Source organism: Magnolia sinica, chromosome 7 (genome assembly GCF_029962835.1).
Source record: "Magnolia sinica isolate HGM2019 chromosome 7, MsV1, whole genome shotgun sequence".
NCBI lineage: Eukaryota > Viridiplantae > Streptophyta > Magnoliopsida > Magnoliales > Magnoliaceae > Magnolia > Magnolia sinica.
In genome coordinates, this window is record NC_080579.1 from 44510327 (window position 1) to 44532309 (window position 21983).

The 21983-nt window shown below is 42.3% G+C and overlaps 1 protein-coding gene across 1 annotated transcript; it reads right to left on the bottom strand.

The window, feature by feature from the left end:
* Positions 1–16312: 16312 nt before the first annotated feature.
* LOC131250624 (uncharacterized) lies at positions 16313–18045 on the bottom strand. Its single transcript, XM_058250910.1, has 2 exons — positions 17811–18045; positions 16313–16929 (listed from the first exon to the last, which is right to left on the bottom strand). The coding sequence occupies exons 1-2, from the start codon at positions 18043–18045 to the stop codon at positions 16313–16315; spliced, it is 852 nt and encodes a 283-aa protein (XP_058106893.1).
* Between the last annotated feature and the right edge of the window lie 3938 nt (positions 18046–21983).

The window sequence follows — 21983 nt, forward strand, 5'->3', positions numbered from 1 at the left end:
ACCTTAATCTCAAGAGCAGATTTGATAAAGTTTTTGATGACAAGGCCGATGTTGTCTGGGAGACTGGCCAAATGGATGTTGTTGCTTTCAGAGTATACTATTACGTATGAGCCGGCGAAAGTGGTAAAAGGACAAGCCATGGCGGACTTCCTTGCAGCGCACCTTGTAGCAGAATGTGAAACCATCAATGATGACTTTTCAGATGAACAAGTTATGTTGGCTAACTCATAAAGCCCATTGCAGATGTATTTTGATGGTGCTGCTCGAGCATCAGGAGCGGGGGCAGGAGTAATATTCATTACTCCTCAAGGTGACTTGTTACCTTGCTCCTTCATGTTGGGTAATACGTGCACAAATAATGAGGTCGAATATAGAGCCCTCATCGTTGGAATGGAAATGGCTTAAGAAATGGGAATAAAAATGCTACATATCTTTGGAGATTCTAAATTAATTATAAATCAATTAAGGACTGAATTCCAGGTGAGAAAGCAAGAACTTTTTCCATACTGCCGAAAAGCACAGCAGTTGCTAGAACAGTTCCGTCATGTCAAAATTAAGCACATACTGCGGTCTGAAAATGTAAGAGCGGATGCTTTGGCCAGCTTGGCAGCAGCCCTATCCTGTCCATATCGAAGCCCTCTCCAATTAACTATAGAAGAAAGAAGATTCTTACCATCTCCAGAGGTCATTGATGAAACTGTAGAAACACTTCCTATATTAACTGATGATTGGCATCAGCCTTTCATCGATTATCTCAAATATAACATCCTGCCAGAAGATTTAGTACAGAGACAACAAATCAAGCAATGGTCAAGCAGGTTCATCATATGTAGCAAAGTATTGTACATAAAATCTTACAATGGAATGCTACTACATTGCTTAGACGAACAAGAAGCAAGCCAGACATTGCGAGAAGCACACTCTAGGGAATGTGGGGCACATCAGGCTGGCAGAAATCTATTCCATAGAATACATCGAATGGGGTATTATTAGCCTACTATGTTCAAGGACACAATAGATTATGCGAAATGGTGTCACGAATGTCAGATTCATGGAGATGTTATACATGTTCCTCCAGAAGCCTTACATTAGTCGGTCGCTAATAGCCCTTTTCAGCCTGGGGACTTGAAGTCATCGGTCCTATAAATCCACCTTCATCCAAAGGAAAGCAGTATATCTTGGTAGTAACAGATTATTTCTCCAAGTGGACAGTAGTAGTGGCATTACGTAACGTTAAGGAAAAGGATGTGGTTAATTTCATCCAGCATGCAATAATATACCGCCATGGTATTCCAAAGAAAATTGTTACAAATAATGGCACTCCCTTAAAAAACAGAGGAATGGAAAAGTTGGGTCAGAAATTCAGCATTCATCATTTGTTCTTAACACCTTACTATCCACCGGCCAATGGATTAGCAGAGGCGTTTAATAAAACGATAGTCAAGATACTGAAAAAGACAGTGACCGGGAACAAGCGTGATTGGGATGAAAGGTTACAAGAAGCATTATAGGCATACAAAACTACTCACTGGATAGCAACAAGAGCGACACCGTATTCACTAGTCTATGGTATAGAAGTAGTAATTCCGATCGAAATACAAGAAGTGCCACTCAGAGTGGCTGTACATCAATCTATTACAGATGATGAAAATGTAAAAATAAGGCTGAAAGAGCTAGATTTGATTGATGAGAAATTCTTGGCAGCCCAACAGTGATTGCAATCGTATCAGGCAAGGATATCGGCTGCCTTTGATAAACGAGTTAAATATCACTCTTTCAAAAAAGGGGATATGGTGTTGAGTTGAAAAGACCTATAGTGGTCACCTGTCGAACCGGGGGCAAATTCGAGCGTAAATGGGATGGGCTATACATAATAAAAGAAGTGTACTCCAATGTCGCATACATAGTCGTGGATCAAGATGGACAAGATATCAGTATACCGGTCAATGCTTGCTTTATCAAACGATACCGTCCCTGAAGATGCTATTGATTTTGATCCAGAATATTATCAGAATAATGATTCTATATCAAAAGGGGGTAAGAATAAACAAGACCACGACTATGTATTGTTAGATGAATGAATAAAGAAGAAATTTGTAAGCATATCAAGACTATGTACCAATAAGTATTGCGGAAAGAAAGTGCCCATCGACATCATCAAGCGAGTTCTGTGAAATTCTGTTGAAATTGGTATCGTCACCAAGCTGATATATTATAAATAAAACTTATGATTATCATTGAAGATATTAGCAGAAGTGGTGACGTATTATCAATCTCAGGCAGATATATCTATCATCCTCACGACAATGATGGCCACCCACTTTTATCTTTCCAGGCAGCCTAGCCAAGCCCTAAAATGGCCAACTACGCTTAAGGCCTATCATTTTCACCATTCGGGTAGCAATGACAAGCCAGTGGCCCTAAAAAGCCCATGAAGGCCATCATATGCATACCCATGCGGGCAGTTGATGGAGCCAGTGACTAAAAGGCCTAAAAGGCTAAAAAGTCCTCAACGGCCAGTCACGTGTGAGACCAAAGCCGTCTGTATAGCTTTTCAGTAGTGTCACGGGGAGGAAAATGCCCTCCCGTGAATGGGCTCGACCTTGTAGATGAAGGAAACGCGGGCCGCAGTGTGAGATTTTTGGCCATGTCCATAGATAGGCCAACCATGCGTAAGACCCCCCCAGATCTTTGGCTTGATTTCAGTACTTACTCATGAGGAAGGGATTAAACCTACTCATTGATGGACTAGATGCCCTAGATTTGGTACCCCAAAGGTTACCTTTTGAGCCCCATGAACTCTAGAGAGTTACTGTGACCAACCCTGTGCGTAATTCCAACCGAGTTCACGGCCCCTGTAGCTTCACTGGGCCCCTCTGATGGATAGCAGTTTGTGAACTCACCAAGTTGTGAGAAGTCTAGTAAACTCCTAAGAGTTACAGAGGCCATCACGTGAGACCCGACTCCCGCATGAGTCTAAGAAACTGCTTGCTCCACTACTCAAGAGCTTAAGCTGTGTGTGAACTCACTTTACTAACTTCAAAACAAAATAGTTCCGCCCATTGAAATAAAATACCTCATAAGGTCATCATTTAGTATATGAAAAGAAGAAAAAGATTCAAATTCATTAAAATATTATAGTTCGTTCATATATTAGATCACCAAAAGGAATAAAGAAACACATACATCATAATATAATATGCGATTTCTTTACAGATCTTTAGTTATGTTTAATGTTGTCATATAGCATTGTAACTCCTCTTTTAGTTGAAGCTGTGCTACAGAAGTTGTTTGCTCAGCCTCTAGTATAATCTTAGCCTGATCGAGAAAGTTGGACAGTTTCGATTCTAAAAGAGTGGCAGTTTCTTGACTTTTCGTCCGTTCAGACTTTGCAAGATCAATGGCCTAAACATCCGCTTCAAGTTCTTCTTTGATTTGATGAATAACCAATTCTTCTGCTTCTTTTTTACCCTTGAGTAGTAGAATCTCTTTCTTAAGAAGGGTAATTTGATCATTGATAATCGCTTTATTTCTATAAGAGATTCTTAACTTATCATGAAGAGACTGGCTGGTAATCTCATGAGTAGCGAGAACGTCATCTGAATAAGAAAGTTACTCCTTAAGTGATGCCAATTCTTTCTGACGGCTAAGGATTTCTAGAGCAACAACCACACTTCGAGTGGCTTCTAAATTTTTAGTCGAATTATAGAATTTTGATAGGCAGTCATGGAGGGATTGAACATTGACGTGCGCGAGGCGAGCAGAGTAAGAAAGAATAGCCAAAGCACTATCCAAGAAAGGCCATTGAGTTGGGTCTTTAAAAGCATTGATGATAACCAAGAGTGCATTCTTGAACAATACTAACATGAGAGGTGATACTTTCTCCAAGGAAAGTCCATCAAAGACTGCAGCCATTGAGTTAGACCTATCTGAACCACTCGGGGTTGACATGACTGTGGCTGAAGAAAAAAGGGAGAAGAAGATCATGAGTTTAGTAAAAATAGGATACATCAAATAAGGAAATATATATACGTATATATATGAGTACCATGTTTAGGAAGAGCGACAAAAGTAGTTTGAGCAGAGCAAGTTGAAGGAGCTACAGATCCTAGTATATCTGTAGTTGCACCAATGTTAAAAGAGAGTTCTTGATTCTCTCTTGTACTATAATCGACAGTTGTCGAGGTCGTCACGTCAACAGGGTCTAGAAAGAATTCTAAACTTTGAGCCACCAGTTGAATAAGGGAAGGATGCACCGTGGGAGATTTATCAGTACAAGGAGGGGAATCAAGTGGTGCAGCTATTGTCGGCAAAACTCCCTTTGTGCCATGATGGGGGAAGGCAAAGTATCACCTACAGTTTCAAACTCATCACGGGGAGTAGGGGGCTATATTCCTCACTTTATCGAATCTAAAGGAGAGCCAAATTGAAACCATCCTTCTAGGGTGTTTGATGTTTTTATTTCTCTGATAGGCTCTTCTAGGGAAATCTTGCGACAGAGTTGTCTGGAAACAACAGCTTGATCTTTCTCGTAAAAATAACCTATTCCCTTTTCCGACCTATAATTCCTCAAATGTGGAGGAGGAATCCAATTGGGACGGTCCACTGAAAAACAGTTGTGTATCAAATAGTAATGGTGCACCCACCATCATGTCCAAGCGTATGAGGCTGTCACTCGATGGTTGTATCCTGGGAGAACGAATCGAGAACCGAAATTCCTTACCAAAAGTTGATTCCATATTAATGCCAGTTATAGGGGCCAACTCCGTAGCTTTGCATAACCTGGGTGACATCTTCTCCTATTTGTGGCACAGTCTGGTCATATCCAAATTGCCTGGAAAACTGATTGGGGTAGTACGGCTCTCTCCAAAATTCTACCCCTTCTCGTAAACGAAGACTGCCAGAATGGATGCATAAGAAGAAGGTTCGCTCGATAGGGTCCAGATTGTTGTTGTCCTCGACATCCCTGTCTTCAGCCTGATAATCTAAGTAAAAAGGAAAAAAGTCAATGGATGCTAGATTATCAATCCTATCTAGTATCCAGTCATATGTTTACTTTATCATTTTCCACTGCTAGAAATGCCATAAAGGTGATGCTCAGGATGGACATAAGCTTTTTCTGGGTCATTATATGTCCAAGGAAAGTAGATGCCTAACCAACCAGAGAAATAATGCCAAGGAGTGAAAGAAGATGAGACTCATAGCGCTGGGCTTGAGCAATGCGCTGCAGCATGTCCAAAAGCTCGGTACAGCAAGCATAATACAGGAGGAGCTAAAGAATATCTTTTTCTACCCTTAGCCATTGTGCCGGCTGCGACAAACAAAGTAGGTCGAATGGAGTTCGAGCTTTTTGAACTTGGAAGTACGATCAAGCTCAGCCAGTAGGCTAGGAAAGTAGCTAATTTAGTTTCAACAGTAAATTCAGCAGGGCCCCTTATTTTTTTCTATTAGCTTCTAGTTCAGGGCCATGACTGCTAGGAAATCTAAAAAGGGAAAGAAAGAAGGATTAACAATTTACATAAATAAGTATCAATTAGAGATGAAGAGAATGATAACAATACCAACACTAAATATCGTGAAAAGTGTATGAGCCATGAAAATTGTGATATCTTATGAATGTCTGGAAAATAAGACATTTCTTGAAAAGGTGTGATTGTTGAAGAAGTAATCTTGGGGATCCTGTTTGGGGCTACATAAGTGAATTCTTCGTTCGTGGGAATGTATTTGTCCAAGAAAGATCCAGTAATGGGTAGGCCAGCCATTATGAATAGATCCCATAAACTGATGCTTACTTCCCTAACAGGGAGATGAAAGGAATTTGTGGTAGAAGACCAATACTTCAGAAAGCCCTTGTAAATCATTGTATCCTTGTGAAAAAATTCAGAAGTAGCTTCTATAGCATGGTAGACTTTGGCTGTAACAAGGGAATTTTCATATTTCTTCAAAATTGCTTTCGTCCATGCACCGTAGTATGGACGATCTGTCCAAAGACCCTGGGTTCTGAACTCTTCCTTGCCCCACAAAGATTCATAATGACGGAAGTGTTGTTGGATTGTTTCGAAAAAGTGGGTGGGGTATAGGTCATGAGGATCGTAACATGGCATAAGAAAGTGCATGTATGCTCTCTGCCTAGTTTTCTAGACCAATCCTTTCTCCTTCAGGTAGCCTTCAAGAAGGTTTGGCTCCTTTATTTCCTAGTTTGACACGTACAGAAGTCTGTTTTGTGTCATGAAGTCAATCGGTTCACTTTGAATTATGGAGCGATGACGGTGAAGGAGTAAAGGAATGGTGATGGTTTTGTCCTTATAAGGATTGCGGAATTTGATCTAGTCCGGATATGATTTGATTGAATCCCAAGCGTTTTGGAAGCACCTTTAATTATGTTCTCGGATCTTCTGTTGGAAGATTTCATCTTTTCTTTTTTCTTTTTTCTTTTTAGTAAAGGTCGTAGGAGGGGAAGTCTCAGTGGCAGATAATTGGGAGACATCTGTTCAAAGGTTGGCTGTGGATTTCAGCCAATCCTCCCAGTCTGACTCTTGTCCTTCTATTGGGGGTCCCTCTATTTCTCGATTAGAACAACCGTTCGAATGTGGTCGGATAGACGCTGAATACGATTAGTGAAATTAATGATGACAGGGGCCGATTCGTTGAAAAAGGTGGAATAATCTTCAGACCTAGGCCTTTTGTGAGTATGGGACTCAGTTAGCTGAGGATCAAAAGGTCCTGCAGTGTTTACAAAAGTATGAGGTCTCTTTGATGAGCCAGCCATCAGAATTTGCACGGAAAGTTAACAGAAAAGTCAGAACTAAGGAGTAGGATTTGTTAAAAGATTAAAAAAAAATTTAGAGATAAAGCCTAAGGGTCATTGTGCGTAGGCAGCTGATCGGGTCATTAATCGACTGTTGTTGTGCGCAAAAAGTTACCTGTCCTTGCTTGGGAGACTGTTGCGCGAGAGAGGTATTGTGAGGCGCACAATGATGTTAGCGCTCAACGGTCAGGTTAAGAAGAATAACTTGATACAGTGTGCAGCAGAGGGGAATGAATTCAAAATGCAAGTCTTGTATTTATAGGTGAAGAATGGCCTGTTGTGTGCAAGCAACTGTGAGCTGACCATTGTGCGCTAGCTATTATGCGCGCACAATCAAAAGAGTGACTGTATGCCAAGGGTTGTGCACAGTAGAGGAAATGAAAACAAGAGTGGTGGAATTAATTTTATTATCATTATTGATCCTAGATTATTTTACAAGCATGAAAAGAATGCAAGATTAAGGGGGCATCTGTTGAGACATAAAAAAAAAGAGAAAGAGGGAAATCACCTTTTGTGCGAAAATCAGGTGCTGTATGGAAATCAGGTGCTATGCGAAATTACCTTTTGTGCAAAAATTAGGTGCTATGCAAAAATAGTCAGTTTGCGCACAAAGGAATCCGCACAAAGAGATCTGCACAAAGAGAAGTGCGCACAAAGGAGACACCGCACAGAGAGGTCCGCACAAGGAGGAGCGCATAACAAGTTCTGCGCAAAGTAGGAGCGTACAGTGCTTACATGGCATATTCACACATGCGAAAAGGCTATAAATACCCCTTGACCCCTCTAAAGGGGTCATTAGCAATTAATTGGAAAGGAGTGGATCAAGGAGAGAGAAGGTAGAGCTCGCTGTCCATTGTGCAGAACAGCCGTTGTGCGGCGCACAAGGCTTGCTGCGCACAAAGGCTTGATCCGTACAATGCCCGTCAGCGCACAAAGGCTCTAGCGCACAAAAGGCTTTGGTGCATAATAGACCCCTTTAATTCACAGTGGCTTTCAGCATGATATTTGATATAATCAAATATTTGCTTCCTGCTACTATTTGTAAATATTCTATTTTGGAATCAAAGGAGAATGGGATGTAAAAGAACTTGGAATAAATAAATGAATAAAATAAAGTGATTATCCTTCTTGCTTTCTTCTGTTAATTATAAAGTGAGTAAATCTCCCCAAACAAAACCCCTTTGTTTCTTGTCAAAACACCTCCGCTATTCCGATATCTCTCCCTCTCTCTCTCTATTTTTTTTTTTTGTGATGGAGTGTGTCCCACTTGATCCATGCCATCCACGAGATGGATCCCACCTTGAAAACGGATTGGCTGGGTACCTCACACCAGTTATATAGTTAGTGTATTGATGCCACCAAGCTCTATGGGTCCCACTGATGTCGGCAAGTGTTGTGGGTCCCACTGTCCACACCGTCCATGGATTGGACAGGTGCAAACCACCATGATATATGTGTTTTCTATGCAGGCTATTCGTGCCTGGACAGTCTTGTGGGACCCACGTATGAAGTATGTATTAGATCCACACCGTCCAGCCACATGGATGGTGGATCCCACCACCGAGGTATATGCTATATCCCACCGTCCATCGTGAACCCACCTTTGATGTGCATAGATCCAAGATGTTCATCTGCTGAGTCCCGTACAGCAGGCAGCTGTTGCTGCCCTGCACATTAGCAGCTCTGTGGGCAATACCTTGATGTATTTATGGTACCCACCCATGTGGAACCCACGTGTGATGTATCTGATCTGCACGGTCCAGCAGGGACGGTGCTTATACTGCTCGTGGGGTGGTGGGACCCACCAGACTGTCCAACGTCTGGACGTGGCCCCACCTTGATTTTCGTATCTGATCTATAACGTCCAGATGTGATGGACGGTGTCAGCCAGCATGATGTATGTATTTTATTCACCATCCATCCAGGACGTGGCCCACCCTACACATGTGGGTGGGACCCACACTGATGTATTATTTATCTACACCGTCCAGATCTTCTAGATGGTGGCCTCACCTTGATGTAAATGTTTTATATCCTTGTCGTCCATCTGTTTTACTAGGACCCACCTCAGATGTATCTGATCTATTGAAGCCATCCATCTATTTTGCTAGCATGGGACCACCGTGATGTATTTATTTCATCCACACCATCTAGATTGTGTTGGATAGTGCTGACATTATTTGGACGGTTGTAAGATCCGTATCCTAACCCGTACTATTTCGTAGGCTTCTGCAGTCCTCCCGGTAGAATTTTTGCGACCCGCGACCTATGATCGAAGTTTGTGCACGACCCTAAGTCATATCCTGTAGATTTGAGTCGGCTCAATCCGAGACTTGTACCATTGCGACCACATCGACGCCGCATATTACACTCCGAGGTGATACCCAGGCCAAGAGATGTGGGCTCACATTCAGTTCGAGTAAAACACCACGCGTTTGCAATCCCAAGAGAATCTCTACGACATGTCCCATCACTAAATCAACCAATCAATCACTCAACCAATCAATCAATCACCTCATGTCAAGTACAAGAACAACCCCAAAGGCAACTCTCTCCCGCTCTCTCTCTTACACACCCATACATGTCAGGTATAACTATCACCTCATAAACATCACCTCTCTTACAACCACCCCTTCTCTCCCTCTCTTTCTCTTCATAATTTCCAAGCAATAAAAAAAGAGTGGTGGACGTCCAAGCAATTTCAAGAGAGAAAAGTGTGTTGTGTGGCTCACTTCACATCCCAAAATCCATCATCCTAGCCCTTCATTTCTCTTCATCTTCCATCAAAGAGGGGCACAAGGAGCTCAATGTTCAATCGAGCCAAGAAGATCGAACAGTGGGTGTTCTGTAGGCATAGATTTCATTCTTTTGATGATAGGCCAAGTGGGGCCTACCGATTGATGGTATGGAACTCACTTTAGACCCTAGATGTGGTCGATGGCCCACTATGATTCTCAGGATCATTCCATGATGGGGCCATTCCCCATGGAAGCCATCATGATTTTACTTTCTAGTTTGAGGTCATCTAGACCTTTCATTTTGGTGGTGAAGGAATCTCCACCGTTGATTTTTGATTTGGTGGGCCCACATGTATTGGGACCCACTTGATGTATGATTGAATGCATGGAAGGGAGGGCCCATAGTGTCAGGGTCCCTCCATTGCACGTGTCTCACTTTCTCTCTCTTCCTCTCTCTTTCATTTTTGTGATGATGTGGCCGTGTGGCCACTCGGATGGACCCCACCATGAAGCATGTTTTTTATCCAAGCCATATGTAGGTGGGGCCCACCTTATATATGTGTTATCCAAACCATCCAGCATCCAGGGACACTGGCCGTGGCTATACAATGAAGCATGAACTAACAGTGTGGTATATCATCCAGCAATGGAAAATAAAAATATCAGTATGATTCTAAACCTTTAGTGTGTTGCATCTTGAAGTATGGGTCCAATCCACGCCATCCATTCCATTCCCTAGCTCATTTTAGATGCTGAGACGAAATATGAGTTCAATCCAATTTTCTGGCGGGCCATAACTTAGAAAACAGTGGTTTATACTGTTAAAATCCATTAGGGCCCACTCTGATGTTTCTATACACCAAAACACATTGAATATTAGACTCAGTTGGACTGTCTTGATCCATGGAATACAATGTCTGGAGTGGATTCTCTTGATGCAGGCCCCACCTAGGAAAAACCTTAAAAAAATCATTTTTCAAAAAATAAAATAATAAACAAGCAGCAGACGCTGCTGCTAGACGTCCAGAGGACGTGCAGCAGCGTCTTGCTGCGTTGTGGATGGTCGGGCAGGGATTGGGTCCCAGACGCAGGCTCCACCGTGGTGTGTGTGGAATATAAACACCGTGCATTTGGTGGGCTCCCTTGATTTTTTGTACGTTGTAGAGCTTAGGTGGTCCACGTCATAGGAAATAATGGTGGGGTGAATGCGTACCATTGAAACTCCTGTGGTCCAGGAGTTTTGGACCGTTATGAAATTTATTTTTCCTCTTCATTCTGATCTGTGTGACCTTATTTACAGATTGGATGGAAAACAATGTTACGATGGGCCCCACATGGGACCCACTTATGTATGCATTGTAATCCACACCTTCCATCAGTGTGGATCCCGCCATGAGGTATGTGATTTATCTATGTCGTCCATCCCTATGGGACCCACCATGATGCATGTGTTGCATCCAAACCGTCCAACCATTTTGAAAGATAATTTTAAGGCTTGAGACTAAAACAAAAATAAGACATATCTATTTATCAAGTGGACCACACTGTATAGTGAGGATTGAACGTCTACCATTGAAATTCTTTAAGAGTGCAGAAGTTTTGGATCAGTAGGAAATTTTTTTTCCTCTTAATTCAGGTCAGTGTGACCTTATGATCAGATTGGATGGGAAATAAATGTTATGGTGGGCCTTGGGAATTTTAATGGTTGAAATCATTATCACCATTATTATTTAGTGTGCGGTCCAGACGATCTTTCAATACGATTCCTTCTTTTAGAAATGCGCTAGAATGATCTCTACATGGGTTATGACCCATTTCAATGTATATAAGGCCCATTGATTCGGCCCATTTGGTAAGGCCCGTTGTTGAGGCCCACCTTAATGTGTACAAGGCCCATTGTTGAGGCCCACCTTGATTGTATAAGGCCCATTGTTGAGGCACACCTTGATATATAGAAGGCCCATGTGATGAGGCCCATCTTGATGTATTTGTGGCCCATCCGTTGAGGCCCACCTTGATATATGTGAGGCCCATGTGATACGGCCCATTTGATGTATTTGAGGCCCATGAGTTGAGGCCCAATGGGATGTATATAAGTTCCATTGTAATGTGTGATTCCACCGTGGTTTATGTAATGATGTTTATGGTGGGTTATGCCTTGGGAGCAATGATGGTTTAACTTCCACATTGTAAGAATAATGTTGGTTAAATGTCCGTATTGTAACTCTCCCTAGGGCCCATTGATAGGCCCATACTTGTTATGTGTAGGCCATCTAGGCCCATCCTGGTTGTAAGGATAGTTCATCACCATATAATATCTTAGTATAACTCCATGATTCATGTCCATACGCATCATATGTATGCTTGATATGAGGAATGTTTGATAATAACATAAGCCGTTGGGCTGAGACATTTACGGGACTCCTTATGAGACGGAGTGCCCCACATGATCGCACGGTATGCACAGGATTACTGCATGACTGGTCGGTGTGACTCATGCATCTCGCATATGTGTGACATGATCATTGTATGCCTTAGCGACATCAGGGCCGTGGCCTCCACAGGCATGTCGTAGATGGCCAGATGGGATACCAAAAAAGTTAGGTTCGAGCATCTAGGCACTTTGGATGTCCGTGGGTGAAAGTCCCTAAACCTCTGAGGCTAGGAGACTCCCCAACGTCTAAACCGAGTGGATACATGAGCGCCCAAGTGCCGAATACCAGTAGGCTACGTCTCCCACTGTGTCATGGTCGGTTGGGAGGGGGTGTGGCCTTATCCGCCCTAGTAAGGGGGCTATAAGCTAGGCTGAGTTTGACCAGCTCACAAATGGGTCCGCTATCGATGAGCCAGGTGCGTATTGGTAGACTACTGGTCAGGCGGATAATGTAGTCTCTTCCACCCGCTGGGCAGTGCGGCTAGAGAGGCAGCAGTCAATGTGGAGTGTACTAGACCCCGGTGATGATCCCAAAGAGGAATCCTACTGATATGTGGACTTATTGAGCAGGAATTGCATACTCATTCATTCATTCATTCACTATCCACTCGGGCTGGTGGTGCATAACTATTTATTATATGTACCTTCGCATGGCTTGGATTTTGGTTGGGCACATGACTAACATGAGATCAGGAGTTTACCACATTGAGTCTGACTATCCAAATTTAGGTATGAGATTGGTTTAGATAGAAGTCCCTTGTGGTGGACCCCGTAGCCTATGATACTACGTACTATCATCCCAACTTCATACTCCAGCTTGGTCATTTCATTCGCATCGCATATTGCATTACATCCGCAAGCATATGGTATTTTGGGTTGCTATGTTTCTACACTTATATGGCCTAGACGGACTTAGCAGGATTTACATATTGTATTAAATCATCGACATCTGATATTTAGCTCTCTATGATTCTGCATTTGTATAGTCGATCCACATGCATATTCTGATATTGAATGATTTATAGACTGGTTAGTAGTTCCGCTTACTCTGATATTGTATGATTCATGATCTTGCTAGCATTTTCGATATTGTATGATTATGGCATTGTTTTGGATACTTGACACTTACCTTGCGCACACACTTTCACCACCCTCTAAGCTTTCTATAAGCTTATGCACGATAGATGCGTGCAAGTGGCGTTAGGGCGTAGCAGCGTTGAGCTTGGAGCGTGCGGTGGTTTTCAAGAGCATTGATTTTTGATATATATGTATTTCCCTTTCAACACTGTATTCAAAAGTTTATATTAGTGGATATGGGATGATGATGTTGCCTTCGTGATTTAGGTAAACTTATGGTTATGCTTCTTATGGGATAAATGTATGTTAAAAAATCCTCCTTGTAGGATCCCAGGATCAGAACCTGGCATTTAAGCGCTGGGAGCCGAGAATGGGGTACTATGGAGGCTGTCGGCACTAGATTCTGTGATCGGGATTCCTATGAATTTCATTGCTGGGTTTGGGGCGTGACAATGGTGTTGATGAGCTGGACGATGTTTGGACAGTGCTAATTTACATGGACAATGTTTGGATAGTGTTGATTTACATGGGCAATGTTTGGGTAGTGCTGATCGTCATCGTGCACCGTGCGCCCAATAGAATGATAGTGTACAGTGATACACATGTTGCACCTGTAACTATTAAAATGATTTCAGGCAACCCACATCATAGTGGGACCCACTATGATGTGTATGTTATCTAGGCCATCCTTTGGCTAGACCGCTGGTAGGCCCAACTGTGATGAGTAGGCCCACTTGCTGCATGTGTAAGGCCCACCTGTGATGTATATTTGAGGCCCAGCTGTTGGATATTTGAGGCCCACCTATTATGTATTTACGGCCCATATGTCATGGCCCATTGTGACGTATTTTCAGCCCATGTGAGGTGGCTCATTGTGATGTATATTAGGCTCGAGTGAGCGACTCATTGTGATGTGCATTATGCCCATAGGTTGTGGTCCATGTGATGTATTTAAGGCCCATGTGCAGGGTCCACTTGTGTATTTATGGCCCATTTAGTGAGGCCCATCGTGATACATTTCGACCCATATGGCGAGGCCCGGTGTGATGTATATGTGGGCCTTGTATGAGGCCCAATTGATGAATATTAGGCCTTTGTGTGAGGCCATGGGCCCACTATACGTTTGGCTCTATGTAGGCCACCCTTGGGAGCGATGCTGGTTAAATGTCCACATTGATGGGCAATGATAGTTAGATGTCTACATTGTGACCTTCCCTTAGGCCCATTGTGAGGCCCATTCTTATTATGAGTAGGCTATCTAGGCCCATCCTTGATATGAGGAGAGTACACCATCATCTTATACATGCTTAGTATAGCTTCACGATCTATGCCCATGCACATAATATGTATGCTTGATATGAGGAGTGATTGGTCATAGCACAAGACATTGGGCAGATTATTATAGGACTCCATGATAGGAGGAGTTATCCATATGAGTGTGTGGTACGCGTAGGATTACTGCATGACTGGATAGTGTGGTTCATGTATCCTTCATTGTGTGACATGACCACCATATGCCCTAGCGACATTAGGGCCGTGGCCTCCACAGGCATGTCGTGGATGGCTAGACAGGACACCAGAAATGTTTCGTTCTAGCATACGGGTGTCATAGATGTCCTTAGGTGAAAATTCCTAAACCTTCGTGGCCAGGAGATGCCCCAATGTCGAGACTGAGTGGATATATATGAGCGCATAAGGGCCGTATACCAGTAGGTTGTTTCTCCTACTGTATCATGGTCGGTTAGGAGGGGGTGTGACCTTACCTACCTGAGTGAGGGGGCAATATCTAGATTGAGTTTGACCAGCTTGAGGAATGGGTACGTTATCAACAAGCCGGGCCTAATATTGGCGACCAGATAGTGAGGTCTCTTCCACTTACCCAGTTACACCCTCGGATAGGGGCGGCAAGTTGACGTATAGTGTAATAGACCCCGGTGATGATCCCAGAGATGTATGATACTGATATGTGGACTTATTGAGCAGGAGTTGCATACTCATTCATTCATTCACTCTATTTATTTAGGCTGGTAGTGAGCAACTAATTATTGTGTACCTTCGCAGTAGCCAAGATTTTGGTTGGAGTGCGCAACCAATCTGAGATCAGGAGTTTACCACATTGAGTATGACTATCTAAATTTAGGTATGGGACTAGTTTGGATAGAAGTCCCTTGTGATGGACCCCATAGCCTGTGATACTGCATACTATCATCCTGACTTCACACTCTAGCTTAGTTATTTCATTCGCATCGCATATTGCATTACATCCACAGCATATGGCATTTTGGGTTGCTATGCTATGTTTTTGCATTTATAAGGCCTAGATGAGGTGATGGCATTCGTGGCCTTGTCAGGATTTGTGTATTGAATTGCATTCTCAGTATATGATATTGGCTTATTATGTTTTTGCATCATAGAACCTGGATAAGGCTGATGATATTCATGGACTTGTCAGTACTTCTGCTTACTCCGATATCTGTGTGTTTAGTACTTACATTGCGCACACACTTTCACCACCCTCTAAGCTTTCTATAAGATTATATATGATAGATGCATGCAGGTGATGTTAGGTCGTAGCAGCGTTGAGCTTGGAGTGTGCATCGGTCTTCTGGAGCTTTAATTTTTGACATATGTATATTTCCCTTTTAACATTATATTCATTTGTTTATATTAGTGGATATGTGATGATGATGTTGTCTTTATGATTTAGGTAAACTTGTGGTTATGCTTCTTACGAGATAAATGTACGTTGAAAAATTCTCCTTATAGGATCCCAGGATCAGAATCTGACGTATGGGCGCTGGGTATCGAGAATGGGGTACTACGGAGGCTGTCGGCACAGGATTCGATAATCGGGAATTTTGTGAGCCTGATTTTCGGGTTTGGGGTGTGACAATAAGATTGATATGCTTGAACTTTGCTTGATATTTTTAAGAATTTGCCTTTTATTCATTCATATATGGAAAAGAATACATGGCATTTGCCTTTTGAGCTTATTTCATCATTCTGCTTGTCTTGTCCCCTTTTAATTGGGAAGTATTATATTTGATAATCTTCGGAATTAAAACTGCAGCTATCATCAAGGATAATATATCTTGATGAAGCGAGCATTAACAGGTATACCGATGGCTCATCCTTCTTGATCCATGACTCGGTAGGCTCCATTTGAATATACTTCTGTTATTACATATGGACCGTCCCATTTGGGATCAAATTTGCCCCCAGTTCTTCGTGTGACTACTATAGGCCTTTTTAACATTAACACCATGTCCCCTTTCTTAAATGAGCAATGTTTAACTTTCTTATTGAAGGCATCATAAATTTTTGCCTGCTAAGTTCCAATCGTTGTTGGACTACTAAGAGTTTCTCATCGAGCATATCCAACTTGGTCAGCCTTATTCTTGCATTTTCATCATCTGTTATTGACTGATGTACTACCACTCTAAGCGATGTGACTTGCATTTCAATTAGGATAGCAACTTCAACACCATAAACCAATGAATATGGTGTGGCTTTTGTTGTGGTGCGATGAGTGGTTTTATAAGCCCATAAAGCCTCTTGTAGCTTCTCGTCCCAATCACGCTTATTTCCTGTGACAGTTTTCTTCAATATTTTCACAACCGTCTTGTTGAAGGCCTCTGCTAACCCAGTGGCTGATGAGTAGTAGGGCATTGAAAATGAATGTTGAATGCCAAAATTTTGGCATAATTTCTCCATGCCTCTGTTCTTGAAAGGAGTACCATTATCGGTGATGATTCTTTTTGGAATGCTGTAGCGATATATTATCACGTGTCGGATAAAATTCACAACATCTTTGTCTTTGACATTTCGTAATGCGATCGCTTCGGTCCATTTGGAGAAATAGTCTGTTGCTGCTAGAATATATTATCGTCATTTGGATGAAGGTGGATTTATGGGACCAATCACATCAAGTCCCCAGGCGGCGAAAGGCCAAGAAGCTACTAATTGATGAAGGTCTTCAGGGGGAACATGTATAACATCGTCATGTATTTGGCACTCATGACATCATTTTGCAAAATTGATAAAGTCCTTGAACATTGTAGGCCAATAATATCCCATTCGATGCACCCGATGGAATAAATTTCGACCCGTTTGATGTGCCCCGCATTCTCTAGAATGGGCTTCTTGCAATATTTGGTTGGCTTCTTCTGTATTCAGACATCGTAACAACATTTTGTTATAAGATCTTCTATATAATACCTCGCTACACACAATGAATTTCTTTGATCTCTGCTTAATCTGTAATCTTTATGCCAGATCCTCTGGCAAAATATTTATTTAAGATAATCTACAAAAGGCTGGTGCCAATCCTCTGTGTTGATCTCTAAACATGATACAGGAAGTGCTTCAACAACTTTATTAATAATTTCGGGTGGTGGTAAAAACCTCCCTTCTTCGATCGTGACTTGAAGAGGACTCTGATCAGGATATGATAAAGCAAGCTAGTTAAAGTGTCTACCCTTGCATTCTCGTATTGCAGTATATGCTTGATTTCGACATTATGGAATTGCTCTAATAATTATTGTGTTCGCCGACAGTATGGTGAGAGATCTTACTTTCTTATTTCGAATTCAGTTGTCAACTGGTTTATGACCAACTTAGAGTCCCCAAAAATTTGTAACGTCTTTATTTTCATCTCTTTTGCTATTTCCATTTCTATAATGAGAGCTTCATAGTCAGCTTCATTTATTTGTGCATGACATGCCTAGTGTGAAGGAATATGTCATCAGATCACCTTCGGGACTGATGAATATTATTCTGGCACCTGATCCTGAAGATCTAGAAGCACCATCAAAGTACATTTGCCAATAATTAGGTGATTCAATCATCATTACTTGTTCATCTGGAAGATCATCACTAATCATTTCACTGTCTGCTACAGGATGAGCTGCCAAGAAATCTGCCACCGCCTGTCCCTTTACTGCTTTTGCTAGTTCATAAATAATTGTATATTTTGAAAGCAATAACATCCATTTAGCTAGTCTTCCTGACAACATTGGCCTTGTCATCAAAAATTTTATGGGATCTGCTCGCGAAATTAAAATTATATCATGAGAAAGGTAATAATGTCTTAGTTTCTGTACTGCAAATATTAATGTCAAGCATACTTTCTCAATTAGTGAATAATTACATTATGCGCCTATCAGAGTCCGACTCAAATAATAAAGCATGATTTCCTTTCCATGCTCATTTACCTGTGCCAGTAGAGCCCCCAATGAATTCTCAGCTACAGACATATATAGAATGAGTGGTTTACCTTTCATAGGGGCTGCCAACACCGAAGGCTATTTCAACAATTCTTTAATTGAATCAAATGCATTCTGACACGACTGATCCCATACGAATTCTGTTCCTTTCTTTATCAAATGAGAGAATGGTTGGCATCTTCCTGCTAAATTAGAGATGAAACAGCGAATATATGCTAGCTTTCCTTGTAAACTTTTTACCTCTTTCAATGTTTTCAGAGGTGGCATGTCCTGGATAGCTCTAACTTTCCCTAGGTCAATTTCAATTCCTCGGTGTCTGATAACAAAGCTAAGGAACTTTCCTAACGAAACACAAGAAGCACATTAGTCGGATTCATCTTCAACTGTTTCTTTCTGAGCTGACAGAAGACTGAAATTAGATGATCACAATGTTCTTCATGATCATTCGATTTGACTACCAAATCATTAACATAACACTTGACATGTTTATGCATCATGTCTTGGAAGATATTTTGCATTGTTCTCTGATATGTTGCGCTGACATTCTTAAGACCGAACGACATAAATTTATAGCAATAAATCCCCAAAGAAGTTCTGAATGCTGTAGCTTCCTCATCATTCGGGGTCATTCTTATCTGATTATACCTGGCATAACCGTCCATAAAGGTCAAAACAATGTATTTCATCGTGCTGTCAATTAGTAATTTTGTTATTGGCAACGGGAAGTCATCTTTTGGGCAAGCCTCATTTAAATCTCTGAAGTCAACACATACCCTGATTTTTCCGCTTTTCTTTTTCACCGAGACAATATTTGATATCCATTTAGGAGATTTGACTTCTCCGATGAATCTGCCCTTTATTAGTTTATTTACTTCTTCTTCTATCAAGGGGACTAGATTTGGGTGAAATTGCTTTTGTGTTTGTTTGATTGGCCTTTTATCTCTGGAGATATTTAGTCGGTGCATTGCTACTGATGATTCTAGTCCCGACATTTTTGCATATGTCCAATTGAATATATCTTTGTTTTCTTTTAGGAACTTGATATATTGACTAGTTTCTTATTCGAGAAAACTGACACTTATAAATGTATTCCGCTGCTCTTCTTTTGTGCCTAAATTTATTTCTTGCAAAATGTCAATCGTTGGCTGTTCCTCATCTTCTATCTTTTTCGGGGCTTACTCAGGATGATTGATCATTTCAGAATCTGTTTCTTCTCTGATTACTAGGTCTGTTGCAATCATGTTTACTAAAGATTCTGTCCCCAGTCCGTGGAATTTTTCTAGCTTCTTTTCATTTACTCCGATCGGGATCTAGATTCCCTTTCCATAATTCACGCCAGTAGATTCTTCATAGTCGAAACTCATGTTCTTCATGATTTTTTTGGTAGCAGGACAATATCTTTTCAGATCTTTAGATGTTAGTTTTTCACAACTCATTTATTGTCAGCTCTTTCTTCCATTTTTACTTCCAAAGGTGCATAGAATTCGATGGGCTCAGGATATCTTGGGTTAGATTTGACATGAAATCTTTTTGGGATAGCCGGGAATGGCTTGTTCCTTTTAGCATATGGTAGAGGTATTGTACAATTTGACTGCAGAGTTTCTAACTGTTGAGGCAATAACAATGTTAATGGAGGCTGCCCTTGTAAGGCCTGTATCCTAGCCCGTACCGTTCTATAGGCTTCCGCGGTCCTCCCGGTAGAATTTCGGCGACCCATGATCTGTTATCGGCATTTGCGAGCAACCTTGAGTTGTATTCCGTATTCTTGAGTCGGCTCGACCCGAGACTTGTATCCTTGTGACTGTACCATCGCCGTGGTCCACGTCTCGCTTGCTGAGGTGATACCCGGGCTAGGAGATGTGGGCCCGTGTTCAGTTAGAGGAAAACGCCGCACGTTGCTAAACTCAAGAGAATCCGTCACATCAATCACCTCACTTGTCAAAAGTACACCCATCACTCAACCCATTACTCTTCCCATTCCCAAGTACAAAAGCAACCCCAAAAAGTCAACTTTCCATTACCTCACCATCCCTCTCTCCCATCACTTCCCTTACATCACTCTCTCTGTCATCTCTCTCCCTCACTCTCCAAGCAATCCTAAGAACTCCCAATGTCCAAGCTTTCCTCCATTTTTCCACCCACCATGAAGCTTCATACCCCATCATCCAACCTCTAAAATCTAATCTCAACCATTGATTCTTTCTCCTTGGAGCTAGATCGCCCTAGTGCGGAAGAAGGAGGAGTAGTTTTGAAGGTGGGTGAATTTTATTATTTAATTTGTGAGTTGAGGGCCCACATATGTGAGACCCATCTTGATGTATGAATTGTATGAGGGGCCCATAGTGGTGGGGTTCCTCCGCTACTCCGATCTCCCTCTCTCTCTCTCTGACCCACCCTAATCCACCCCACCTTGATGTTATATCCATATCGTCCATCTAGTGGACATGGATCCCACCATAGCAGCGTGTGGGGCCCACCTTGTAATGATGCATTACATCCCCACCGTCCAATCCATAAGACAGTGGGATGAGGATTGGCTGGGCACTGTACACCCAGCTAGATAGCCGTTTTAAGTTAGCAGGTTATGGGGCCTGCCTTGATGGCACGTGAGGGCCCCACTATGATGTTTGTGTTGTATCTCCACCGTCCAGCAAGCTAGATGGTGGAACACGACCATGATGGGTGAGTTTCATCCAGTCCGTCCTTTCACATGGGACGTAGGACGTGGGACCCACTATATTTAGGCTTTTCCCATTCACACCGTCCAGTCTGGATTCCACCGTGAGATATATGTCTCACTCACGCCGTCCATCTATTTTGCCGTGGGGGTGGGGCCCACCTTGCCGTATGTGTTCTCTGTCCACCGTTCATCTAGATGGTGGGACCCACTTGCATTACTGGACCCACGATAATAGGTCTTGTGGGTCCCATTGATGTATGCGTTACATCCAAATTCCTCATTGGTGGGCCCCATGCAATCTGGACGTTGCTCTTTAAAAAAAAATATATAATAATAAGATAAGATATATAATGATATAATATAATATTATATTATATTATATTATATATGTATGATATATGAATATGGTGGGCCCCACATGGGACCCACCATATTGTATGCATTTATCCTCATCGTCCACTATCTGGGACAGTGGGACCCGTCTCACCATGATATATGGTTTTTATCCATACCGTCCATTTTTTTGGGATGTGTGGACTACTACCACGTGGGCCCCTATATGATCTATGTGTTATCTATACCATCCATCTGGACGGTGCTGTGCAGGCCCAGCTTGATGAATGTGTTGTCTGCACCGTCCGTCTGACGGTGCTGTGCAGACCACCGTGATATATCTGTACTTCCATGCCGTCCACCTGTTTTAAACAGGCCATGGGACGCACCCCACATGTTTTGTATGTGTGAGGGGTGGGGTTCACCTTGATATATGTATTCTGTACCCGCACCGTCCATCTCTAGACGGTGCTGCGTGGACCCACCGTGATGTGTGTTTTGTATTTCACACTGTCCAAGGACGGTGGGCCCTGGTGATGGGTGTGTTATTCCATGCCGTCCATCTAACGGCTATGTGGGGCGCACAGTGATGCATTTGTGATCCACACCGTCCACATATGGCCCCCACCTTAATGTTTTTAATGTCTTATCTATGCCGTTCATTCCCCATTTGTTGCGTATGCGGGGC